This window comes from Podarcis tiliguerta, assembly GCF_965153285.1.
Source record: "Podarcis tiliguerta genome assembly, chromosome: 2".
In the NCBI taxonomy this organism is placed as follows: Eukaryota; Metazoa; Chordata; class Lepidosauria; order Squamata; family Lacertidae; genus Podarcis; species Podarcis tiliguerta.
Window position 1 is genome coordinate 60,914,455 of NC_139535.1, and position 22,552 is coordinate 60,937,006.

General features: G+C 45.5%; 1 protein-coding gene and 1 long non-coding RNA gene across 2 annotated transcripts; one reads left to right on the top strand and one right to left on the bottom strand.

Annotated features, from left to right (window-relative positions):
* Nucleotides 1–19: 19 nt before the first annotated feature.
* LOC310669887 lies at nucleotides 20–2,423 on the top strand. The gene is made up of 2 exons (XR_014507445.1): nucleotides 20–383; nucleotides 888–2,423. It is a non-coding gene; the product is annotated as an uncharacterized lncRNA (long non-coding RNA).
* On the bottom strand, nucleotides 1,179–20,886 carry GM2A (ganglioside GM2 activator). The gene is made up of 4 exons (XM_083424060.1): nucleotides 20,083–20,886; nucleotides 12,340–12,492; nucleotides 5,345–5,527; nucleotides 1,179–4,386 (listed from the first exon to the last, which is right to left on the bottom strand). Exons 1-4 carry the CDS (start codon nucleotides 20,203–20,205, stop codon nucleotides 4,216–4,218), a joined length of 630 nt encoding a protein of 209 aa, XP_083280186.1. The 5' UTR covers nucleotides 20,206–20,886; the 3' UTR covers nucleotides 1,179–4,215.
* Nucleotides 20,887–22,552: the final 1,666 nt, after the last annotated feature.

Consider the following 22,552-nt stretch of genomic DNA (forward strand, 5'->3'; position numbering starts at 1 on the left):
TGGGGTGCAGCTCAGTGGTAGAGGACTTGCTTTGCATGCAGAAGGTGCTGGGTGCAAGCTCCAGCTATTGGGGGGGAAGGGGCTTCTGTCTGACACCCTGGAAAACCAGCTAGTGTTGGATTAGATGGGTGGATGTTTGGCTCTCCAGATCAGCTCTCATAATTCCTGATCATTGGCTATGCAGGTTGGGATGGATGGAAGTTGGGAGTCATACACATCTTGAGGGCTACAAGTTTCCCATCCCAGGTATAGACCAAGGGTCTAACTTGGTAGAAGGCAGCTTCCTGCATTCCACGGTCACAAAAAACTGCTTTCCAGGTAAGTTCCCCAATTCAGAATTGATGATTCCTCAGATGCCACCACCAAGCAGCATTCATCTCAAGGTGTGAGACTCAACTGAGCTTGTGTACGCATTGCATATTCACTTATAATGGGATTTCCATAGCGTTGTATTCACTGCTACATATAAACAAGAATATCCTGTTTGAGGCTAAATGGACTACATAATCTGTGTAACTATCAGCCACTCTATCCAGATGTAGTTATGTAGAGTAATGGTAAAATGGTAAAAACCCAGCGCAAGGCTCAGTAATACTCCAATCCTCAACCTTCAGCATTTCTCTCCTATCTACTTTAGCATAATAATCAGAGGAAATAGTGAAAAAAAGAAGATGCATTATTCCAGCGGGGGTGCATTTTGTACTACGCCTAGGCAACACCAGTTAGGCTAGTCTTAAAATGAGCCTTGCATTTGAAGACTTGAAGATAAATGCAAAACTTACATAAAATGGAGGTGTACGCAACTGCCAAAAAGTGTAAGTTAGAAAGGATCCTATAGGGACGATTGATAAATTTTTGGCTCCATATGCTTGCATTTTTACCATTAGGTGGATTCACATGTTGAAAAGATGTGGCAGTAGCTTGTGGTAAGAAACTATAAATACAACTGCCTGCACAACAAATTGCCAGTTCGACAAGCTCCAAGAACCCAGGACCAGACAACAATGTCTTCTGAATTTGCAGTGGGCTCCTTCTGTATGTGATCATTGTAACCTTTGTTCTTTGTCAACGAAATTCAGTGTTGTAGCATGTGTCACTGTGACCCTCCCAAAGATTTGCATCGCCGCACTTCCACATAAGTACACAATCGTAGACCAATCAGACACTAACACAGCAGCTATGGAATAAAAAGATTTTATTCAATACTCTCTTATGGCATCAACACTTGATTTTTTTTTTCCATCATAAAGTTGGATACCACAAAATAAATCAGCTAGCCGCTGCTATGCATTCAGGGTACAGATAATTTAAGAGATGATTAGAATGCAGAGGAAATCAGTAGGAAATTGTGATCATTTGTGAAATGTAGCAAGCTCAAAAAGGGTTTTTTGAAGAATGAAAGGTGTTTTCCTAAGTAATATATCCCACAGGTACATATGCTACATCTGTCATGTTCCATACATCTATCCACGTGATTATATCCAGCATCTGGACACACCACAGCCATTATTATTTAAGGCTTACAAGGCACTTTAGCAACATGGTCATATAAAAACATGGAGTAATATTAGCAGGCTGCCATATACCCAGGGCACAGGTCTGACACTTTAACATGGGAAGCACAATAACAACTGCATGCTTTGTGTGCAAACCTCTTAGGCAGTGCTGTGGGGAAATACTTTTTTATTGATGCATTTGGGTGCAATTATTTGGAAGAGGCTGTGGGGTTATTTTGTGATGCAAGAGGAAACGAAAGTTGTTTTTAAGCTAGAGGGCAATATATTTTCTTGTGCCACCCCCCATGACTCTGGACGTGTGCACATTAAATATATTTGAAAACCTACGCCGATAAAGCAATGCTGCCTTGCCAAGTCTAGCTCTGACAAAGGGATTTGTCACTAGGACTTAGGCCCTCCAGGCTGATATTTTAAGTGGACTGGAAGAATGATTTGTTAGGACTAGAGACGGCAGTGAGCTGGAAGGACTTCCTTTAGACGCTTCCTTTAGACTCTTGCTCCTCTATAAGTTGCAATGCATTTTCCCCAGAGTCTCAATATTTGTTTGCATAGGAGGGGAACAAGAAGCACATGGTGCATGGTAGAGATGGGTAAGACACAAAAGTATGTTTGGAACATGGAAGGACCAGCTTTCGGGGAGTTCAGATATTCAAGATGGCACTGTGAAATAAAGTGCACGGTCATCATGGCCTATCCAGTATGGCACAAGGTAAGGAGGGTTATTATAATTAACACCCCCACTGAATACTTCAGGCAGAGTTCTATTAATGTCAGTACCAAGAAGGGTAATAAAACAGGGCAAAGTATGTGGTATACCCGGAGTACAGGTACAAATCGTTAAAAACGTGTGAGGCTTAATCACTCTGCAAGCTTAAGGTCTCATTGGGAGGGAAGCAAGGTGGAGGGGGGGGAGGAGGGGACACACCCAAGGGCTCCATCACACATTACGGAGGTTGAGGGAAGAGTTTCCACGAGCACCAACCAAGCAGGCTCACAAAATAACGACTAATTATTAGTCCAGATGTCCAGGCTCATTGTAACAGTCTCTTACCAGTTCTGCACATGCAATATGTATTCAGCAAATCTGTTCACCACCTCAAAGAACACAGAAATTATACACAGTACTCAAACTGTCACCATATGGCACAGCAACTATACATCTTATATTCATGTCATCAGATTACTTGGCCGATTCATGCACTTAGATTACTTGGTTCATAATGGTACCATTTAGAATGTTAGAATTTTTGTTCTCCTTCAATCCAGAGCACATCTCCTTAAGAATAATAGAGATCTGTGATTCCCCCGCCGCCGCCGCCCCAACTCCCATCAGTGTGGGATTAATTGGTTCCTTAGGAAATAGAAGTTAAGAAAGCATCTTTCGTTTTCTAGTTGAACAAGAAGAGAAAATTCCCACAGAGATGGAAATTTGTCACTTTGCCCAACAGTCCCCAAACTGTCCACAGATACCTTGGGAGAGCACTGCAAGCATTTGGTCCTTTTCCAGAAATGTTGGCAAGAGTCTTGCATGAAATACCATACAGATCTTTTATGTTGAGCGTTTTACTTCTGCTTTTATCAGAAGCTGACTTGAACAGATAAATCCTACCAAAAACCCCTCTCTCTAACCAAGCACCAAACTTCTGTTCAGAAGATAAACAGGAACATGAAACAGAATATATGGTTTGGAATCAGGAGGTGCAAAGTGTGTGTGTGTTTTATAAAAGGCTTAGTTCTCCTCATTGTCCCACCCTGTTGCTTGGATCTAGTTCTCATGCACAAAATTCAACTTAGGCGGCACAAGACTAACAGATATGGGCCTTTTGAGGGATTGGAACTGCTTGATCATATAGCGTGCTTGGTGTATGGCAGAGTGAATGAGCCACCTTGACCAGGGAGATGTTGCAGAAGTAAATACAGAGGAGATGGTGGAGCCTGCCTGACTATTTTGATCTGTGATGCAGAAAGCAGGAAGTGTGGTTTCTTCCCTTGGTTACTGCTTCATGAGTCTGATCAAGCTATCCTGTCAGCATACCCCAACAACCTTTCAGTATTCTCACAACCCCATAGTCTGAGACCCTGGGGGTGTAGAGGAATCTTATGGACGGTGATGCATAAAGATTATGCATGTGTCACTTTACCAAGCTGAGAAGCTGCACTTACATCTATCCGCATAGCCATTATGCACTCCCTACCCCTGTGTAGCATATATATCCAGGGTGATGTGGTCCTGATCCAGCCTTCCCCAACTGGCTCCCCTGGGAATTATTGGACCACACCTTCCACCATCCCCGGCTGGCCTAGCCAATGTTTAGAGATGATGAGAGCTCTGGTCCAACGATGCCTTGGGGGAGAAGGGACCAAGGTTAGGGAAAGCTGCCCTCATTATAACCAATGCATAAACACTAGTTAGGCACAGACACCTCAATTTCTGATTTTAAAAAAAATATTTCTGAACATTTCTTCATTGAGTTTGGTGGTTTTTCCAAGTGATTAAAAGCAATCAGCAGAAGTTAAAAAAAAAAATTTTTTTTAAGCAGAGTGAAAGATAGAGGCTGCTGTTCACATCATCATCTTGGCTCCTCCTCAGAAGCCATCATAAAAGCAGTTGCAGCTAAGAAGTCTCAGTATTAGCAATTCAAGGGGGGGGGGAGAGTAAGAAATGTGGCACTCAAGCCGAAAGATGCCTGCGTTGTAGTCACCAATACCACCGGCTCTCAGAGTGCAGGGAAACCGACAACCTGAGACAGCCCAGCTGTTGGTCACCATTGCTCAGCACAACCTGGAACCTGTAGTCCCCATTGGTGAGCATGGGAGGCAAATCCAAGGTGGGGATGTAGAAGGTGGAGGAAGGCAAGTTGTAAGAACCCTGAAAGGAGAAAACACACACAAAGATCTGTCAGCCCATATCAGCCAACACTTTCTGCTCCCTCCATCAGGTATACTAACAGTGCCAAAAGGTAACACACAATAAGCAGATCTTTTGCAGTATGAAATCAAGGAGAAATTACAGGTTGATAGGTATGGCCACTGAAATATTCCAGCCCCTCACTGGGAGCCAGCAGGCTCACCCAGTTTGCACAACTGAAAACATACAAACCAATGCACTCAAGCCTGTCGAAATCTAGAAGATGCTCTTTTCTAGAAGCATGAGTGGGTTAGCTGGAGTCAGCAGCTTCTGACTACTCCATCGCACATAAGGCTCAAGCTGCTGCCTAGAGATGTCCCTATATGAGCAATGCACTAACTCTGAACCTTGCCTTAGGACACAAGGAGCTGCTAAAAGCATCCCTGAAAAATACCTCGTAGGCTGCCCCTTTTCGGTTTACAGGATGCAGATGTGGAGCAGAGTTTGGCAGAAATCGGACTGAATTAAAGGTCTGCAAAACTTGCATGAGGAATGCCGTTTTAAAACTCATCTTTCAGGCTCCAAGTATTGGTTTTCCAGAGGAAACCCAGCTATCTGTTGGAAAGACAGCCAGCTCCATCATTCATTTACTGAACTTCATCATTCTCCCTTAATTTCTTTTAATGCACATGGGGCTTAATTATAGGTGCACTGCACTACGGGGGTTTCAAATCTTTACATGGTGATGTATCTATAAGCTTTCTTATCTGCCCTGCCCCCGTACTTCCTTGATTATTAAACATGCAGCAAATTTGACTGCAAACCTTGGTTAAGCCTATCAGCTGTATGGAACCCCTGTCCTTCTCTGATGGACCTGCACATTCCACAGGGATGTGGAATTTGGTGGCATGCCTTGCAGCTGCCCATCTCATGTGGGATTTGTTTCTTTGGTTCCCAAGAGGGGGAAGCTTAAACTTACCGCTCTGAAGGGGCAATGGCAAGGAATGTCATAAGACTGCAATGGTTCCGGACATGGCTGGCCGGGAGGAATAGCCCGATCCAGTATGGCACACAAATCTTCATAGGTGCAGCTGCCAAGATCTTGCACGCAGGGGACCTTTATCCACATATCGCCAATCTTCTTCTCCAAAACAACCTCTCCCTAGAAGTAAACATTATACACAAACATTAATTTAACCTCCGACTTTCCTCCTCAAAAATCACCCACAGCTCAATGCTTACTTTAGCTTGGACAACTGGCCATCCTACCTATAGGCCAAGGTTGGGGAGCCTGTAGTCCATCATCATTTGAAAAACCACAACTCCCATTATCCCTCATCGTTGGCCTCATCATCATATACGGTACCTCTTATTACCAGAGGCTGGGAACTTGTCAGTCCCCAGAAGCACCTGAGTGGGCTCTAATTTGCAGCTTTGATTGATTGGAGTCAGCTCTTAGGTACCACCACAAGAGGGCAGTAAGGAGCAACAATTCATGATTTCTTTATGCTTTCCCCCCCTGACTTGACCTTCACTGTAACAGATTACTGGGCAGTATGCAACAATAAAGAAACACAGAACAACACCGCAACATTCAACAGGCAGAGGCAATACGTAAAACTGAGAAGAAACAAATGAATGGCCACATTAGAGCAAGTTCTTGTCCCAGATATGCAAGTTCTTGTCCCATATATGAAAAGCTCCTGCTTCAAAGTGTGCTTGTGTACAGAGGAACTGCTTAACCATTTCCTTCCCAGACACTGATCTGCTCAGAATTCCTTCTCCCCTCTGTATCTTCCCTCTCAATGAGAGAAAAACAAATATGGAAGGGTGTGTGTGTGCATGCAGAAACAAAGTGAAGGGGTAAACAGCTTCTGTTAAACCCTCTCAATCTGAAACTACCTGCTGCTTCTACACAGGGTTTTAAAAAAAACAAAAACCAACAATATATTTGAAGATGGCTTTCATATCTCCTCTCAGTCTCCTCTTATCCAGCCTAAACATACCCAACTTCCTCAATTGTTCCTCATAAGACTTTGTTTCCAGACCCTTGGTCATCTTGGTCTCCCCTCCTCGGCACATGTTCCAGCTTGTCAATATCCTTCTTAATCTGTGGACATAGTACTCCAGGTGTGGTCTGACCAAGGCAGAATAGAGCGGGACTATGACTTCCCTTGATCTGAACACTTGACCTCTGTTGATGCAGCCTAGAAGATCATTAGCTTTTTTGCTGCTGCACCACGCTATTGACTCAAGTTAAGGTTGTGGTCCACCAAGACCCCTAGATCTTTTCCACATGTACTTCTGCCACACTTGGGTTTAAACATGCAACCTGGCTGAATAGGCAAGGAACAACCCTAATTAAGCCTCCCAGCTCCAACTGGTTTGAAAACAGGCCCTACCTGCATGATAGCTCACAGGGCCTCTCTTGCTTTCAGAGATGTTTCGGGAGCAGCTGAGCTTAGCTATTTTCCTTCCTCTCACTGAACAGAAGGCTGCTCTGTATAATAATGCCAGGCATTTCCCTCAATGAGCAAAGTTGCGTTTTTCTGCAACACTGGAGAATTCAGGCATTTGCCATGGCGCCTAAGTGGGCCCATGGCCCTCTGCCCCAGCTGCATCTTCACTGTCATCAGAACATAAGAGCCCTGATGGATCAGGCCAAAGACCCATCTAGTCCAGATTCCTCTTCTCACATCCAGATGCCTGAGAGAAGCCCCTAAGCAGAACCTGAGTGCAAGAGCACTCTCCATGCTTGCCCTCCTCAGCAACTAGCTTTCAGAGGAATACTGACTCTGACAGTATACAGAGAACATATTGTGATTATTAGCCATTGCTGGCCTCATCTCCTCCCCATGGATTTGTCTAATCCTCTTTTAAAGCCATCCAGGTTGGTGGTGAGCAATGCCTCCACAGTTTAACCATGAAGAAGAAGAAGAAGAAGAAGAAGAAGAGGAGGAGGAGGAGAAGGAGGAGAAGTTTGGACTTGATATCCTGCCTTTCACTCCCTTTAAGGAGTCTCAAAGCGGCTAACATTCTCCTTTCCCTTCCTCCCCCACAACAAACACTCTGTGAGGTGAGTAGGGCTGAGAGACTTCAGAGAAGTGTGACTAGCCCAAGATCACCCAGCAGCTGCATGTGGAGGAGTGGGGAAGCGAACCCGGTTCACCAGATTACGAGCCCTCTTAACCACTACACCACACTGGCTCTCGTGCTTTCCTTTGCCTGACCTGTTGCTTTGCATGGAGAGTTTGAGAAAACCAGAGGCAGTGTAAGGATACTCCCAGGGTGTACCTGATCCCACTGCTCAAGCACCCGGCATTGCCTCCCCAAGTCTCTTCTCCAGCAAGCTGTTCTCTGACAGTGTCCTCCTTTAGGAATTGCCATTATGGACCAATGTGGTCTTGCTAAATAGGACGGGTACCAGGGAGAGTGCGCCAGCCCCAGCTCAAGGAGGATTCCTGTCCCGTTGTGCCAGAGTCCTAAAAAGCAGCACTGGACAGGAACACACAAGCAAGTCATGCTACCTCTTGTGACGCTTCTTCCCCATGTTTCAAAAAAGGAATCTTGCAAAAAAAATAATAATTAGGGAGCTTGTGGGGAGATGCAGGAAGGCAGTGTAAATGGAGGGGTGGCAAGGCGTCCACTGGGGTCCCAGAAATGGTGGCACCCACAATGAGAATGAAGCAAAAGGCCACAGCTCTCTGAATGGGAAACAGGTGGTGCATGCATGCACGCACGCACACACACACACAGGTTCCTCTTTGGAGGTCACCTCCTCTTTCCATATTGTATCTGAAGCCTCGTAAAAGGAAGTGAAGCTCACTTGCACTTCCTCCGATGCCTCAAGTTTAAACTCTCTAAATCTAGTAAAGGTAAAGGGACCCCTGACCATTAGGTCCAGTCATGACCAACTCTGGGGTTGCGGCACTCATCTCGCTTTATTGGCCAAGCTTCTGGGTCATGTGGCCAGCATGACTAAGCCACTTCTGGCGAAACAGAGAAGCGCACGGAAACGCTGTTTACCTTCCCGCTGGAGTGGTACCTATTTATCTACTTGCACTTTGACTTGCTTTCAAACTGCTAGGTTGGCAGGAGCTCGGACCGAGCAACGGGAGCTCACCCAGTTGTGGGGATTTGAACTGCCGATCTTCTGATCGGCAAGTCCTAGGCTCTGTGGTTTAACCCACAGCACCACCCTCATCTAAATCTACTTGGTTACAAAGACTCATCACAGCCTTCTTTTTCATATCTCAAGCCCATTCGAGAAAGGTGCATGCTTTTGCTGCGGCAAGATGGAATGGCAGACCACGGTTTGGCATTACAAATGTGAGCCCGGACTGAGCACCCAAGCACACACTTCTCCCTCCCTTGCAGCAATTTCCCGCCTCCTTTCCTGGTTTGCGGCAACCTCGGTTTGCCATTTTGGCCTAACGGGCCAAACTATGGTTTGTGCTTGCCCTGCAGAAAATAATAAGGAACCAAGATCGAACCCTCACACCAAGTCCGTGCGCTTGACAAATCATGGTTTGCTGTGGCACCTGGACCAACCCAGGAAGAATTCCATGTCTGCAGCTGTCCAGGGAATCTGTCACAGGAAAGGAAGTGGCAAAAACCAATTGGTAGCCTAAAGGCTCGATATAAGCTCAAGTGTGGAGCTGCTTATAAGAAAGGTCTTTAAGGAGGCTGAAGGGCTTCCCTGCTAGTTAAGTCCTATAGGTTATCCCATGGTCAGTGGAGTGCATTTTCCTCTTCTGCTTCACTTTCCCTGCAGGTCATCAGACAAGCTGGAACGTGTGTAGATGAGGGTCTGGAAACCAAGCCTTAAGAGGAATGGTTGAAGGAGTTGGATACATTCAGCCTGGAAAAGAGGAGACTGAGAGGAGATATGATACGATAGCCTCCTTCAAATATCTGAAGGGCTCTCACATGGAATAGGGAACATGCTTGTTTTATCCTGCTGTAGAGGGTAGGACTCGAACCAACAGATCCAAATTAAAAGAAAGGAGATTCTGACTAAACCTAACTCTCTGAAGGGAAGAGCTGCTCAGCAGCAGAACTGACTACATCAGAAGGTGGTGGACTCTACTTCTTTGGAAGTTTTTAAACAGTGGCTGGATGGCCTCAGGGATTCTGTAGATGTAAATGTGGCATTGTAGGGGAACTAGAGATCCCTTCCAACTCTATGATTCTACACATAGGAGCTCTGTGCTTCTGTTTCCTTCATCTCTAAAGCAGGAATGCCACCACTAAACACGAGCATGAGATTAAAGACAGCTCTGAAAATCACCAGTAGAATTATACAGTGGTACCTCTGGATGCGAACGGGATCCGTTCCGGAGCCCCGTTTGCGTGCTGAAGTGAGCGCAACCCATGTCTGCGCGTGTGTGCGTCGTGATTCACCGCTTCCGCACATGCAAGTGACATCATTTTTGAGCGTCTGTGCATGTGCGAGTGGCTTCCAGGGCGCTGCGGACCGTAACCTGAAAACGCTCAACCTGAAGTACATTTAACCTGAGGTATGACTGTACTAGCAAGAGAGGTAAAGACCCAAGCGACTTGCATCACCGAAGTCACACAATCAAAGTTTCCAGGCCTAGGGCCCGGAAAGAGAAGGTGTTTGTGTGTAGGCATTTGACATACAATGGTACCTCAGGTTAAGTACTTAATTCGTTCCGGAGGTCCGTTCTTAACCTGAAACTGTTCTTAACCTGAAGCACCACTTTAGCTATTAGGGACTCCCGCTGCTGCCGCGCCGCCGGAGCACGATTTCTGTTCTCATCCTGAAGCAAAGTTCTTAACCCGAGGTACTATTTCTGGGTTAGAAGAGTCTGTAACCTGAAGTGTATGTAACCTGAGGTACCACTGTATACATATCTTAGCTACCAATATTTTGATCAGATGTGTTGCTTCAATGCAACCCACAAACACAGACCAGCATGTTTTCGCCTGCCTTAGGAGTATTCTCTATAAATAATCACCATCTTTCCAAAAGGGAGGCCATTTCAATACCGACACTGCCTCTTCCAGGGTTCTCTGCCAAGCCCCCAAGCCCACCCCCTACCCCGTCCCACTTGGCTGAACTAAGAAGGCTGAGACTTAACACATGCAAATGAAACAGATTTCAACATCCTATTCCAGCAATGCAGGGGGTGGAACCCCCGAGGTCCCTCCCAGTCTACAATTCTATGGTCGTGCAGTTGCTTAACAGGGGAGGATGTGGCTGGGCCCAGCCCAGTTCCTGCTGATAGGCAGTCAGGTGCTCAGCAGTGGTTAGCATAGCAGGAATTTCGAGTGCTTCATACCCAGCAGAACTTGATCCCACTGAAAACCGCACAGTAACGTTTCAGCATAGGTGGTCATGGTAAGGCCAGCTCCTACCAGCCACAGGACTAAGGGGTTTGCCCAACTCAGCACAACATACTTCTGTTTCAAAAAGGGGATTCTGGAGAGTGACCAGCACTAGGTTGTCCCAGTTTTGTTTCTTTGGCCGTCGCAGCCTGTTAAGGGGTCTGAATTGTTGTGCAGAAGAAAGCTCCCATTTCTGCTCAGCCTACCTGTGCGACATGTCAAGTAGAAATGTTCATATGTCGTCTACCTAATGATTAGATGTTTTAGGCTCAAATTACCCCACATTAGCACAGTAGAGAAAGGAAACCTCTAATTAGGGAAAACATCCCTCAGGAGCTTTTCACAAGCCCTGCCCCATCTAAAGATTTGTATTATGCTGGCTGATTTATAGGGGGAAAGGCAGTGCACACCCCTCTGCCTTATCCTAAAGGATATTTCCCATTTAAGCACAGGACTGGATAGCTCAGCTGGTTAGAGAGCAGTACTGATAATGCCAAGGTTGCAGGTTCAATCCCTGTATGGGACAGCTGCATAGTCCTGCGTTGCAGGGGGTTGGACTAGGCGACCCTCAGGGTCCCTTCCAACTCTATGATTCTATGACTTCAGTTTTCCATTCAGAGACTTGGACGGAGATCCTATGTCAATGAGAGAGACTCGTCCCATCTAATGAAGTCCTTTTTCCCCCCAGATCATATTTTCTTGGCTCATATTTTCTTGACATGCACTTACATATCAAATTCCTTTACTTGGAAAAGAAAAACAGAAAAGAAAAGAGGGGCCTGTAAATCTTGAATACAGTGGTCCCTCAGGTTAAGTACTTAATTCGTTCCGGAGGTCCGTACTTAACCTGAAACTGTTCTTAACCTGAAGCACCACTTTAGCTAATAAGGCCTCCTGCTGCTGCCGTGCCACCGGCACATGATTTCTGTTCTCATCCTGAAGCAAAGTTCTTAACCTGAGGTAATATTTCTGGGTTAGCGGAGTCTGTAACCTGAAGCGTATGTAACCTGAAGCGTATGCAACCCGAGGTACCACTGCATATCCTCTATTCTAGCTCCTGCTACTGAGATCTCATTCCCACCAGCCCCAGCCAGCACAGCCAATGGTCAGAGGTGATGGGAGCAGCATCTAGAAGGCCACAAGTTCCCCATGCCTGTCCTTTTGGAAAAGATGTCTTCTTTCTGACCACAACTCTGGAGGGGAAGAAAAAGGAAGGAAGCGGGGAAAGCTGTGGTCCACACCTGGATTTGGCATTCCTGATTGCCCAATGCAATCTAGTGCCAGTCCCAGATAGGCCTCGGTCCGCACTTCCACTTGTCCCATGCCTAAAAAGCACAGGTTCAAGCAGTTTTGCCTTTGTCCTGCCTCTTTTCCTGGGTAAACCTGCGGTTTAGTGCAAAATGGGAACCAACGGCAACCTGTGGAAAACCCCCATTGCAGATTGTTCTGACTCCGTGTGAAACCGCGGGTTTCCCTGGGAGAAATTAGTGGGGCAAACGGAAGTGCAGAGGAGCCCATAGTTGCAAACAAGTCATGTTTGTCCTCGTTAGAACATTGAAACTGTTCCCATTGTGAAGGAACCACTTCTGCCTGGCTTGGCCCACCGGCCTTCCACATACATACCTTCAGAGGTGAAGTGAGGGCCACAGTGGTAGCAGCGGCTACACTGACTGTCACATCTCCTGGCATCGAAACTGGATCTGGAGATATGGACATACTCCTGATTACAGCAGGATCAGATGGAGGGCCACAGTTCTGCCATGCGAAGTTTTGGATCTGAAGGGTTTAGAGGAGAAAATACGTTAGAATAAACGTGTGGAGCTTAAAGTGGAGGAAGGTACTCAGTCTGGCCCTTGTCATCACAGTCAGAAAGTAAAGCGAAGGTGAACGTAGCGGAAGATTCCAAAGCAGACTTTTGTGGGAATCTTCCAACCAGCAGGCCTTGGTTAAGGGAAGCAGGAGTCCTTTTTCAAACAATGCTCCGTGGATCTTGCATTCCTGTCTTCTGATAACACAAACAAGCTTCTATCTACCCAGGCGTCACAGTACTGGAAAACTTGGCAATGTTGCACCAAGCAGACTATGCCGTTGCCTTAGGCCAGCCCCCATATACCGCAGGAAGAGGCTTTATTTGGCAAAAGTTCTGCACCACTTAATCAAGAACAAAAAAACTTACAAACAAAAAGGCATGAAACCTTAATTTAAAAATTGCAACAAAACCAGCAGACGTAATAAAATTATCAAAAGTAGATGAAACCAACAGATTTTAAGACAAATGCACATAATAAAATTGCATGGCTGGGCAGGCTTGCCCTTGGTGGTCTTCAATTCATTTCCCACCACTATTGGAGGGCTGTTCCCCTCCCCTTTTGTCGGCAAGCATGCCAATGATCCATGTTCATCTGCAGGTGATGACGGCACTTTTAAGGTCACCTCAGGCGACGTCCATTTCCTAAGCTCTGTAATCAGCATCCAGCACACCTGGCAAGCATGCCTGCTGTTGAGACTCCAGCTCATTCCCAGAAGTGCTTTTTTGGGGCTTAGGAGTTTCCCAATGTTTGATTCAGCCGTTGAACAGACTGGTTAGACAGGGGCAACTCCCCTTGGCCCAACCCGTAAAACCTCTGTCGTCTCAAGGGCACCTGCCTAGATGTTCCCAAGGATCTCTTTTGACAGAGTACAGCACCAAAATCTTATTTCATCACACAGCACTCCAGGCCTCTACATGTTGGAGCCGCAGCACTCCTCAGACACTCCGTGAAGCTCATGGTGTCCTGCCCACTGTCCTCCGTTTGGGGTACAGCCCAACTTCAGTGATTCACCAACCTTGAGAAAGGCACATATCCTTCTAAGGCTCCCCCGTCTCATAGCATAGCATTGTAGAGTTGGAAGGGACCCTGAGGATCATCTAGTCCAACCCCCTGCAATGCAGGAATATGCAGCTGGTCCATACAGGGATCGAACCTGCAACCTTGGCGTTATCAGCACCATGGTCTAACCAACTGAGCTATCCAGTCTCATTTCTCAGCTTAGGGTCCTTTATCAGAGATCAGACTCCCAACGTTTAACATTAAATAAGTGATATGGAAGGGTGTTCTCATGAGGCTCTCTCTAAAAAGCGGTGGTCTAAGAGCAGGGTTGGGAATCCTGTGGCCCTCCAGAGGTGGTTGGATACCCAAATTCCATCTGCCAGGATGGCCCATGCTCAGGGATAATGGGATCTGAGTCAAGGAAAAACCAGTGGGCCACAAGTGAGGCACTGCTGGCCTAAAGCAGGCTTCCTCAAACTTGGCCCTCCAGATGTTTTTGGCCTACAACTCCCATGATCCCTAGCTAGGAGGACCAGTGGTCAGGGACGATGGGAATTGTAGTCTCAAAACATCTGGAGGGCTGAGTTTGAGGAAGCCTAGTCTAAAGTGTCCCTTGACCACCCACGTAGCCCAACAAGGACCAAAATACTGGGCAACCATATGCCACTGTAGCTTTGCAAATGAAAAGCCACGTTGCCAAAACATGTCTAAGGCCGGGCATTATTTCTTGTTTTATCTGACAACATTTACAAACTGTTTCACCGCAAAACAAACTCACAAGCTTCTGAGAAGTTTACAACAGTATAAAACAAAGCATGAAAATATATCGAGTAACGAAAAGGTTTGGGCATGCCAGTAAGGTCTTCAGTGCAACACTGAAAAGAGGTTTCAGTTTTCTGCGGGTGCAAATGGGGACTTCCACAAACAATTTCCATGCGCCTCAAGAGTGGTCAATGCAGAGACTCTGGGTTGCTGTAACTCAATAGATAGAGCATGAGACTCTTCATCGAAGGATTGTGAGTTCGAGCCCCACATTAGGCAAAAAGATTCCGGTATTGCAGGGGGTTGGACTAGATGGCCCTTGAGGTCCCTTCCAACTCTCCAGCTCTACAATTCTATGATAATTAGAACATCCAGAGCAAGGCAGCAGTTTGGTGTTGAGCAATCGGCAAGAGTACACTACTTCAGAAAGTAGTAAAGAATTTGACAGAATATTGGGACATCAGCTGATGTTCTCAAGTTCACTGTGGGTCCTGTTACACAGGCCTAGCTTTTGCCCTAAAGCAAGTAGAACTGTCAGGAGGGAAGGCATTGGCATTCCAGAAGCAAGATAACCTTGGCTTTCTCCCATCCTGCTCAGATACATGCTCAGAATGTACAACCCTCCTCCCACAGCAGCATGTCGACACAGTTTGTTAGCCACAGTTACGCAATATACTTTGAAGTGATTGCTACGATTAGCTCTGTAACTGACTTCTGTGACTGGTGAAATGTGGACTATAGTGCTGGTTATGGAAATTATCCGAAACATTTTGGCAGTGAACAACACTCCACCCACCAAGACGATTATCGTTGGTTTGCCCTTGTAATTAAAGAACGACATTCCTCCTTCAAAGATAATTTTTTTGAAAGGGTAAATTAAAGTACAGTGGTGCCTCGCAAGACGAAATTAATTCGTTCCGCGAGTCTCTTCGTCTAGCAGTTTTTTCGTCTTGCAAAGCAACCCTATTAGCGGATTAGCGGCTATTAGCGGCTATTAAAGGCTTAAGGGATTAGCGGATTAGCTGCTAAAAGGCTATTAGCAGTTTAGCGCCTTAGAAAAAGGGGGTGGGGAGCGAAAAAAAATCTCAAGAATCGCAAGACATTTTCGTCTTGCGAAGCAAGCCCATAGAGAAATTCGTCCTGCGAAGCGCATTGAAAAACGGAAAACCCTTTCGTCTAGCGGGTTTTCCGTCTTGCGAGGCATTCGTCTTGCGGGGCACCATTGTACTGAATAGCCATGGCTTTTATAACTGGTTACATTTGACCAACCAGCTAACCTTTCATTTTGGACTTCATGGAGGTCACAGATGGAAAAGGCTGTTTGACCATGGAATGGACTTCCTCAGAAGGTGGTGGACTCTCCTTCACTGAAGAAGAGGTTGGATGGCCACCTGTCATGGATGCTTTAGTAGAGATGCCTTGGGCATCTCTTCCAAATCTATGATTCTATGCTAGCTTCCCACAGGCATACAAGTTTTGAAAAGGAAGAAAGTTCCATCGTACAATAGCATCCCTGAATTCTGAAGCAGCACAGTTCCAGAAATGCTATGTGGCATTTCTGACAGTGCAGATCAGCTCCAAATGTGACCCAAGAGGGAGGGGAAAACCTTAGGCACTTTTGGGAAAGGATGCAGCGGCTGGGAACAATTCCTTACCTGAAACCCTGGAGAGCCAGACAATGTGGGGAGCAATGGTCTGACTCAGTTTGAGACAGCTTCCTATGTAGCCAGTATAGGAATTGAGCACACATAATTCTGTATTGCTCATTTTGTATCATTTTTTAACCTATCACCATTTATTTTGGGTACTCTTTTTTAAATTATTCTCAGCTGTTTTATGTTTGTAAATTTATGTAGAAGGTGTTTTATAAACTAATAAAATAAGTTAATAAAAACAAACCATTCTAGACAGGAAAGTTTTGTCCCAAGGTTTAAATGTCTTGGGAAGGTTGCTACTAATACAAAGCTGGAATTCAGCGGTAGCAAAAAAAGAAAAAAGTGGAGAGGGGGGGTGTTTACAGTTAGGTTATGGAAGAAACACTTCTGCTTGTCATGACCTCTACAAAATTTCTTTTTTCAGACATGTTCATAACAAAACAAGTTCCCCAGGTAGCACATGGACTCAAGGCGTGGAATGGAGAAGTGCTGTATTTCACATGTTTTGATTGCAAAAGATCACAGTTTCAGTTCTCAGCATCTGCATATAAGCAGGGCCCAACCACCAGCTGAAGTGATCTAGAGGCCCGCAGGTTCCCCATTTTTGATGTAGAAACTCTTATATTATACACAGTACTGAACAGATAGAACAAATGACTTGCTTCAGGATCTTATTGCTATAGAGAATCATAGAATTGTAGAGTCGGACAGGACCACAAAGGGTCATCCAGTCCAACCCCCTGCAATGCACATTTTGTCCAACGTGAGGTTCGAACCCACAACCCTGAGATTACAAGTCTTATGCTCTACCAATTGAGCTATAATATTTGAGGATCAGTCGCAGTACGCTGCTTAGTCACATAGTGCCAAGGGAGACATCTAACGGCACTTGCAACATCGTTTTTATGGCTGAAATGAAATGGAAAGAAAGAGAGATCAGCATATTGAGCAATGGGAGGTTTGGGGAATGTAGGCAAATTTGGATTCAAATTCACATTCAACTGCAAAGCCTTGGGCATTTTCCTATTACCAACAGTTACTACAATCCATGGGCTTGTCCACACTTGTGCATTACTCTGCTGTTAACTCTCTCCCCATCCTACCCCACCAGTTTGAATTAGACTGCAGAAATCCACACCCACACATGTGAATTTGCAAATGAGGAACAACTTTGTTCTTTCCCCAATCATAACAGCAGGCTTTCCCTTTTGTGCTTGTGTTTGCCTTCAAATTTGTTGCTTCTATTACGCCAGTTAAATACTGACAAGGCATGTGCACAGAGCCTTTTTTTTTAAAAAAGATTCCCCACTCAAGAAGTTTGCAAAAGCACACCATCAGGCAACTTGTGAATTTGCTTGTACAGTTTTCTTGCAAATCTAAGGGAACAGAGAGAGAGAGAGGCTAAGTGCCTGACTCTCCATTACTGGCATGCTGGAAAAGAAATTAAAGTGATTGTAAACACTCAACACACACTTTTTGGATTGCTGCCCAATGTATCTGGTGATGGTTTTTTAAATATGATTTGCTTCTGCAGTATTCAGGCCTACTGCAAATCTGAGGGATCAAAAAGATCGGGAGAGCACCGGAAATAGTTATGACCACAGCTGGGGGGGGGGGGGAATGAAAGCACTAAGGAAGAGGCAGGCATGGAAAGGAGAATAGCAGAAAGTGACAATTAATCCACCCACCCCAAAACACTGAAACAAATAGCCTGTGACCCTGGTGGAGCAGTTTAGAGCCCCATTCTCCCCTATCTTGGGCACACCTGAATTTACAGGGGGTAAGTATTGAGATTACAGTGGTACCTCGGGTTAAGAACTTAATTCGTTCCGGAGATCCGTTCTTAACCTGAAACTGTTCTTAACCTGAAGCACCGCTTTAGCTCCTCCTGCTCCTGCTGTGCCGCCGCTGCACGATTTCTGTTCTCATCCTGAAGCAAAGTTCTTAACCTGAGGTAATATTTCTGGGTTAGCAGAGTCTGCAACCTGAAGCGTATGTAACCTGAAGCGTATGTAACCTGAGGGTACCACTATACTGTTCTTTGAGGGCAATGTCCTGTGGTCTGCGAATTGAATGGGAACGCAAACAGCTGCAAACACACAGGAAAACCTGGTGCAAATAAGTCGTACACTATAACTGTAATTACTACCTTACATCTTGACTTGTACAAGTCCACATGACCCAGGTGTAGCTTTGCAAGTAGCTATGTTCGCCTGGGTCAAGATGCTGCCGCTGAATGACACAGCAATAACGCTTGATGAGCTTACCACAGATCATTACAGTCTGAAAACCTTCCAACACAATAACTGGCTCTGATCCATCCCACGTTAGCTGGACCGATTGTAATGCTCCACATTCCACCTGTCATTAGTGGGCACAGTATTATCCTGGCGGAGTCAAGCAGGCCCAATTAGAGCTCCACTTATTATTCCTGGACTATGTTATGCAAACCTATTAATGCCACACCAACACACTGATGAACATCTAACACTTATCCAATTAACACTCATCTAATTCACTTTCCGTAAGTGGCAAGCATTAACTGAAACACTAAACCCAGCATATGCAGAGTCATTGTGGCTGCCTATGGAAACAGAAGTTTAAGGACTGAATCATAGCACAGCTCCCCAAGCTTCATCTAGTCCAACCCTGTGCAATGCAACTAAAGCATCCCTGACAGATGGCCACCCAACGTCAGCTTAAAAACCTCCAAGGAAGAAGAATCCACCACCTTCTGCAGAGAGTCCATTCCACCACTGAACAGCTCCTGATTGCAGCACATTGAAAGATCATGCCATGATAAGACTCTTAGCTTTGTTGCTAGAGCTTCATTAATTATACCGACTTTTGGAAGGGGCTAGTTATCAATGCAGACCTCAACAGAGAGGCTAAAGGAAGCAGGCAGCGTCAACTGTGAGAATAGCCTCCCACCACATGGAATGAGAAGAGTAAGTGTTTTCCACATGCAAATGCTTCTCTGTGCAGAAATGCACTTATAGCCTGAAAGAGAAAGCAATTTTTTGAAGGCTTTTACAAGGCACACACTTCTGTGGAAGCAAATTTAGGCACCGAAAAATATGTTGAAGCAGAGATTGCTGACATAGTGTTCTCCAGATATTGGAGTGCAGCTATAATTGACCCCGGCCATCACAGCCAAAAGTCGGGGATAAGGGGAGTAGCAGTCCATCCAGCAACATCTGGAGGGAATTATGCCATAATGGGCTATCCTAGCAGAGCTGTATGTGACTCACCAGTGCCAAGATGGGTACCACCAGTGTGCAAACATTGGAGACATGCCCCCCACCCGAATATTTCCCATTTAACAACGGCACCCCCCCCATCCTACACTCCCTTTAATATTAAATTTTATTAGTTTTCAATTACAATATATTATTATAACAATATCAATTTATAATACAATTATTAATACCAATTGTTCAAATCCAGAATTATATAATTTAGATAAAGTTGCCCCCCACATGCTAGATTTGATGATTTTCCTTACAGTATTTCTGCATTCCAAAATCTTATTAATTTCAATTATTATTATTATTATTTCATTTCTATACCGCTTTATATTTTTAAGAAATAGAAATCTCAAAGCGGTTTACAGTATATTAAACATCAATAAAACAATGCAGACTCAAACATTTCTGAAGAAAGTCAGATATCAAGTACAGTCAAAGCAACACAGTTAACAGGAAACCAAAATACCACCTCAAAAGATTTCAAAAGAAAACACTACAAAGGAGGTCAACTACAGAATACATATTTAACACAAAGTTAACAAAAAACAAAATCTTAAACATTTCAAAAGAAAACACTGTGAAGTGAAGTCAAATATAAAATGCACATTTAAGACAGCATAATTAACAAGAGAATAAAATATTATAAGTTTGACACGCCTGTTAAGCAGGCACAAAAAGATGGGCCACAATAATAATAATCCCTCCTCCAACAACTGCACTTCTATTCGTGTTGACACGAATAGATGATTTATAAATGATTTATAAAACCGCGAGGGAGGAACTCAGAACTATATCCTTATTCTTCCTGTGTGCGGCAATGATTCTGTCCGTGGTGTTTCTTCCACCCCGTGCTCCCACCCCGCAAGAGATGCAGAACAGCTGGCCCCTTACCTTGGTGAGCCTCAGGGGCCAGTGTTTGTCCAGCACGGCGAACCGCTGTTGGGGAGGGCCGCCGACCACAGCTGGCCACATCTGCAGGGCGCACAGCGCCAGCGAGAGCACCAAAGCGGGCATTTCTGGGTCTGCTCCGGAACGCAGGAAGGCGAGGCTGAAACTGAACGCAGCGCCAAGGAGACCGAGGAAGCGAGGCGAGCAGGCGGATCACAAGCGCGGAAAGGGCGGGTGCAAAACGAGACGCTGGACTTTAGCTGCTCCGGAGTCGGAGACAGCAAGCACCTGACACCGTCCCAGGCAAGCGCAGCAGGAGACGCTTGCTCAGTTCGAGTACCGGCTTGTCCTTTCCCCCGCAGGCACTAGACACACAGGTTTCCCTCCTTCCTCAATCGCATTTAAAGAGGGATTCTCCCCCCCCCCCCCGAGATCAGGCACCGGGAAATGATCACCCAGCATGCCCTTGATGGAGGGAAGCGGCTCTGCCCTCTGCTGGGATGGAAGGCGCATTTCCCCCAGATAACGCAGGAAAGGGAGAGGAGGAGGAGGAGGAGGAGGAGGAGGAGGACTCAGGCGCTTCCATTCACGCGCAGACCGTGTTTCATTGATTAAATAAAAGGTCGGGATCAGGCATTCGAGAGCATCGCATCCTTCTCACCCCACCTGTGGCTTGGCTACTCTAGAGCGATGAGGCCAAGGCCCTTTGCACGCGCACAAAGGCATCTTGTGTAGCCATAAATTCCAGAGCCTAAGAAATAGTTTTGTGGGGAGGGAGGGCGAGAGAGAGAGCCCTGTTCAAATTAAGTGGTACTTATAAACGGGAACTTCAGGTTTGACCCACTTTTGGGGAATGGTTTTTATGTATTTTTTAGTTTGAGGGCCAAGGGTTGTTGGTTATAATTCATTTGTTAATCATAAGGCTACACTTCTATACACATTTACCTGGAAGTAAATCCCATTAAAATTGGTGGGACTTCCTTCTGATGCAACATATATAGGAATGCAGTGTAAACATATATAATTGCAGATAAATGCAGGGGACCCAAATTTCAAACAAGAATTTACTTAAAGTTCATTGAAAAGATGCATACATTGTCATTCTGGGGAATGATATCCAAGGTAGTGTATGCAAGGGTTGTTTTTGTTTTTGAGTAGAGATATTAAAAAAATAAAACAACCCTTCAAGCTAAGAAACAAAAATCATGAAGGAAGCTGAGTAATGTGCCTCATTCGCTTGAATTCGCAATACCTTAATTTCTTAAAGGATAATCTATCTGGCTGATGAAAACTAAAGCATCTACTGTTTGGGTACTGAGCAGATTTCGCTCCACCGCATCATAAATTCCAGTCATTCACTTTTATGGGAGGAAGTAAAGATGCATCTGCTCAGGCCTAAGGGCCAGCATCCCTTTGGGGGCTAAATGCCTGCATCCTCTGGTAAACGCCTCTCTCTGCCTCAGTAACTGGGTCTGGTGGGAGACAGAGGCCAACAACACCTGGGGAGCCACACCTTTCCCCATCCCTGCCACAGGTGGGCTGCTGTTGCTGATGGCAACTGTTGACAGGGAAGGGTGGGAAGCCATTCAGCAACCTCTGGGCCAAGGGTACATGTGTACGTGGTGTGGGGGGGTGTTGTATACTGCCTCTTCAAGAAGCAAGCCCAGAAGGGCTCAATATAAGTAGGTCATGTGAGAGAACTGAGTAGGATTGTTTTATTTTTGAGGCAGAGACCTATGTTAAGTGGTTGGGCCAGAATAAACTTCTCTTCAGCTACCTGAGAGGCCCAAATGGACTACTAATCAGGGCCAGTTTCCCACTTAAGTTGAACTTGCTTTTTAATATTCTATTGAGCCCAGAGTGGCTGGGGAAACCCAGCTAGATGGGCAGGGTATAAATGAATTATTATTATTATTATTATTATTACAGTGGTACCTTGAGTTAAGAACTTAATTCATTCTGGAGGTCCATTCTTAACCTGAAACTGTTCTTAACCTGAAGCACCACTTTTGCTAATGGGGCCTCCTGCTGCTGCCACGCCGCCACCGTACGATTTCTGTTCTCATCCTGAAGCAAAGTTCTTAACCCAAGGTACTATTTCTGGGTTAGCAGAGTCCGTAACCTGAAGCGTCTGTAACCCGAGGTACCACTGTATTATTAATTCTTTGGTCTGAGATCTTTGCCCTGGGCAGGAGTGGCCCATCTGGTTTCAACACCTGCCCTCTCCCTCCAAAGCTTCACTTACCAGGGCCATAAGGCAGTGGCTTCCGGCAAGTTCTCGCAAGGTCACGCGGGAGTTTCATGAGATCTCATGAGAGTTCCGGCCCTGGAAGCTGCTGCCATAGCCATCAAAGCAGGATTCCGCCACCAAAAGCATCTGCCCGCATGGCCGGCCCTGGACTTGGGCAGCTGTAAACAATAAACAGCTGAGTTATTAGAATAAATGTTCTATCTGTTGCTGTTCTCACATATT

Bases quoted from the DNA above. Each gene is read 5' to 3' on its own strand.
- GM2A (XM_083424060.1), bottom strand. From the start codon at position 20,205: ATGCCCGCTTTGGTGCTCTCGCTGGCGCTGTGCGCCCTGCAGATGTGG. The intron at 5,528-12,339 runs GTATGTATGTGG...GTTTACTTCTAG, and splicing joins CCCTCACTTCACCTCTGAAG to GGAGAGGTTGTTTTGGAGAA. The intron at 4,387-5,344 runs GTAAGTTTAAGC...TTCTCCTTTCAG, and splicing joins GCCATTGCCCCTTCAGAGCG to GGTTCTTACAACTTGCCTTC.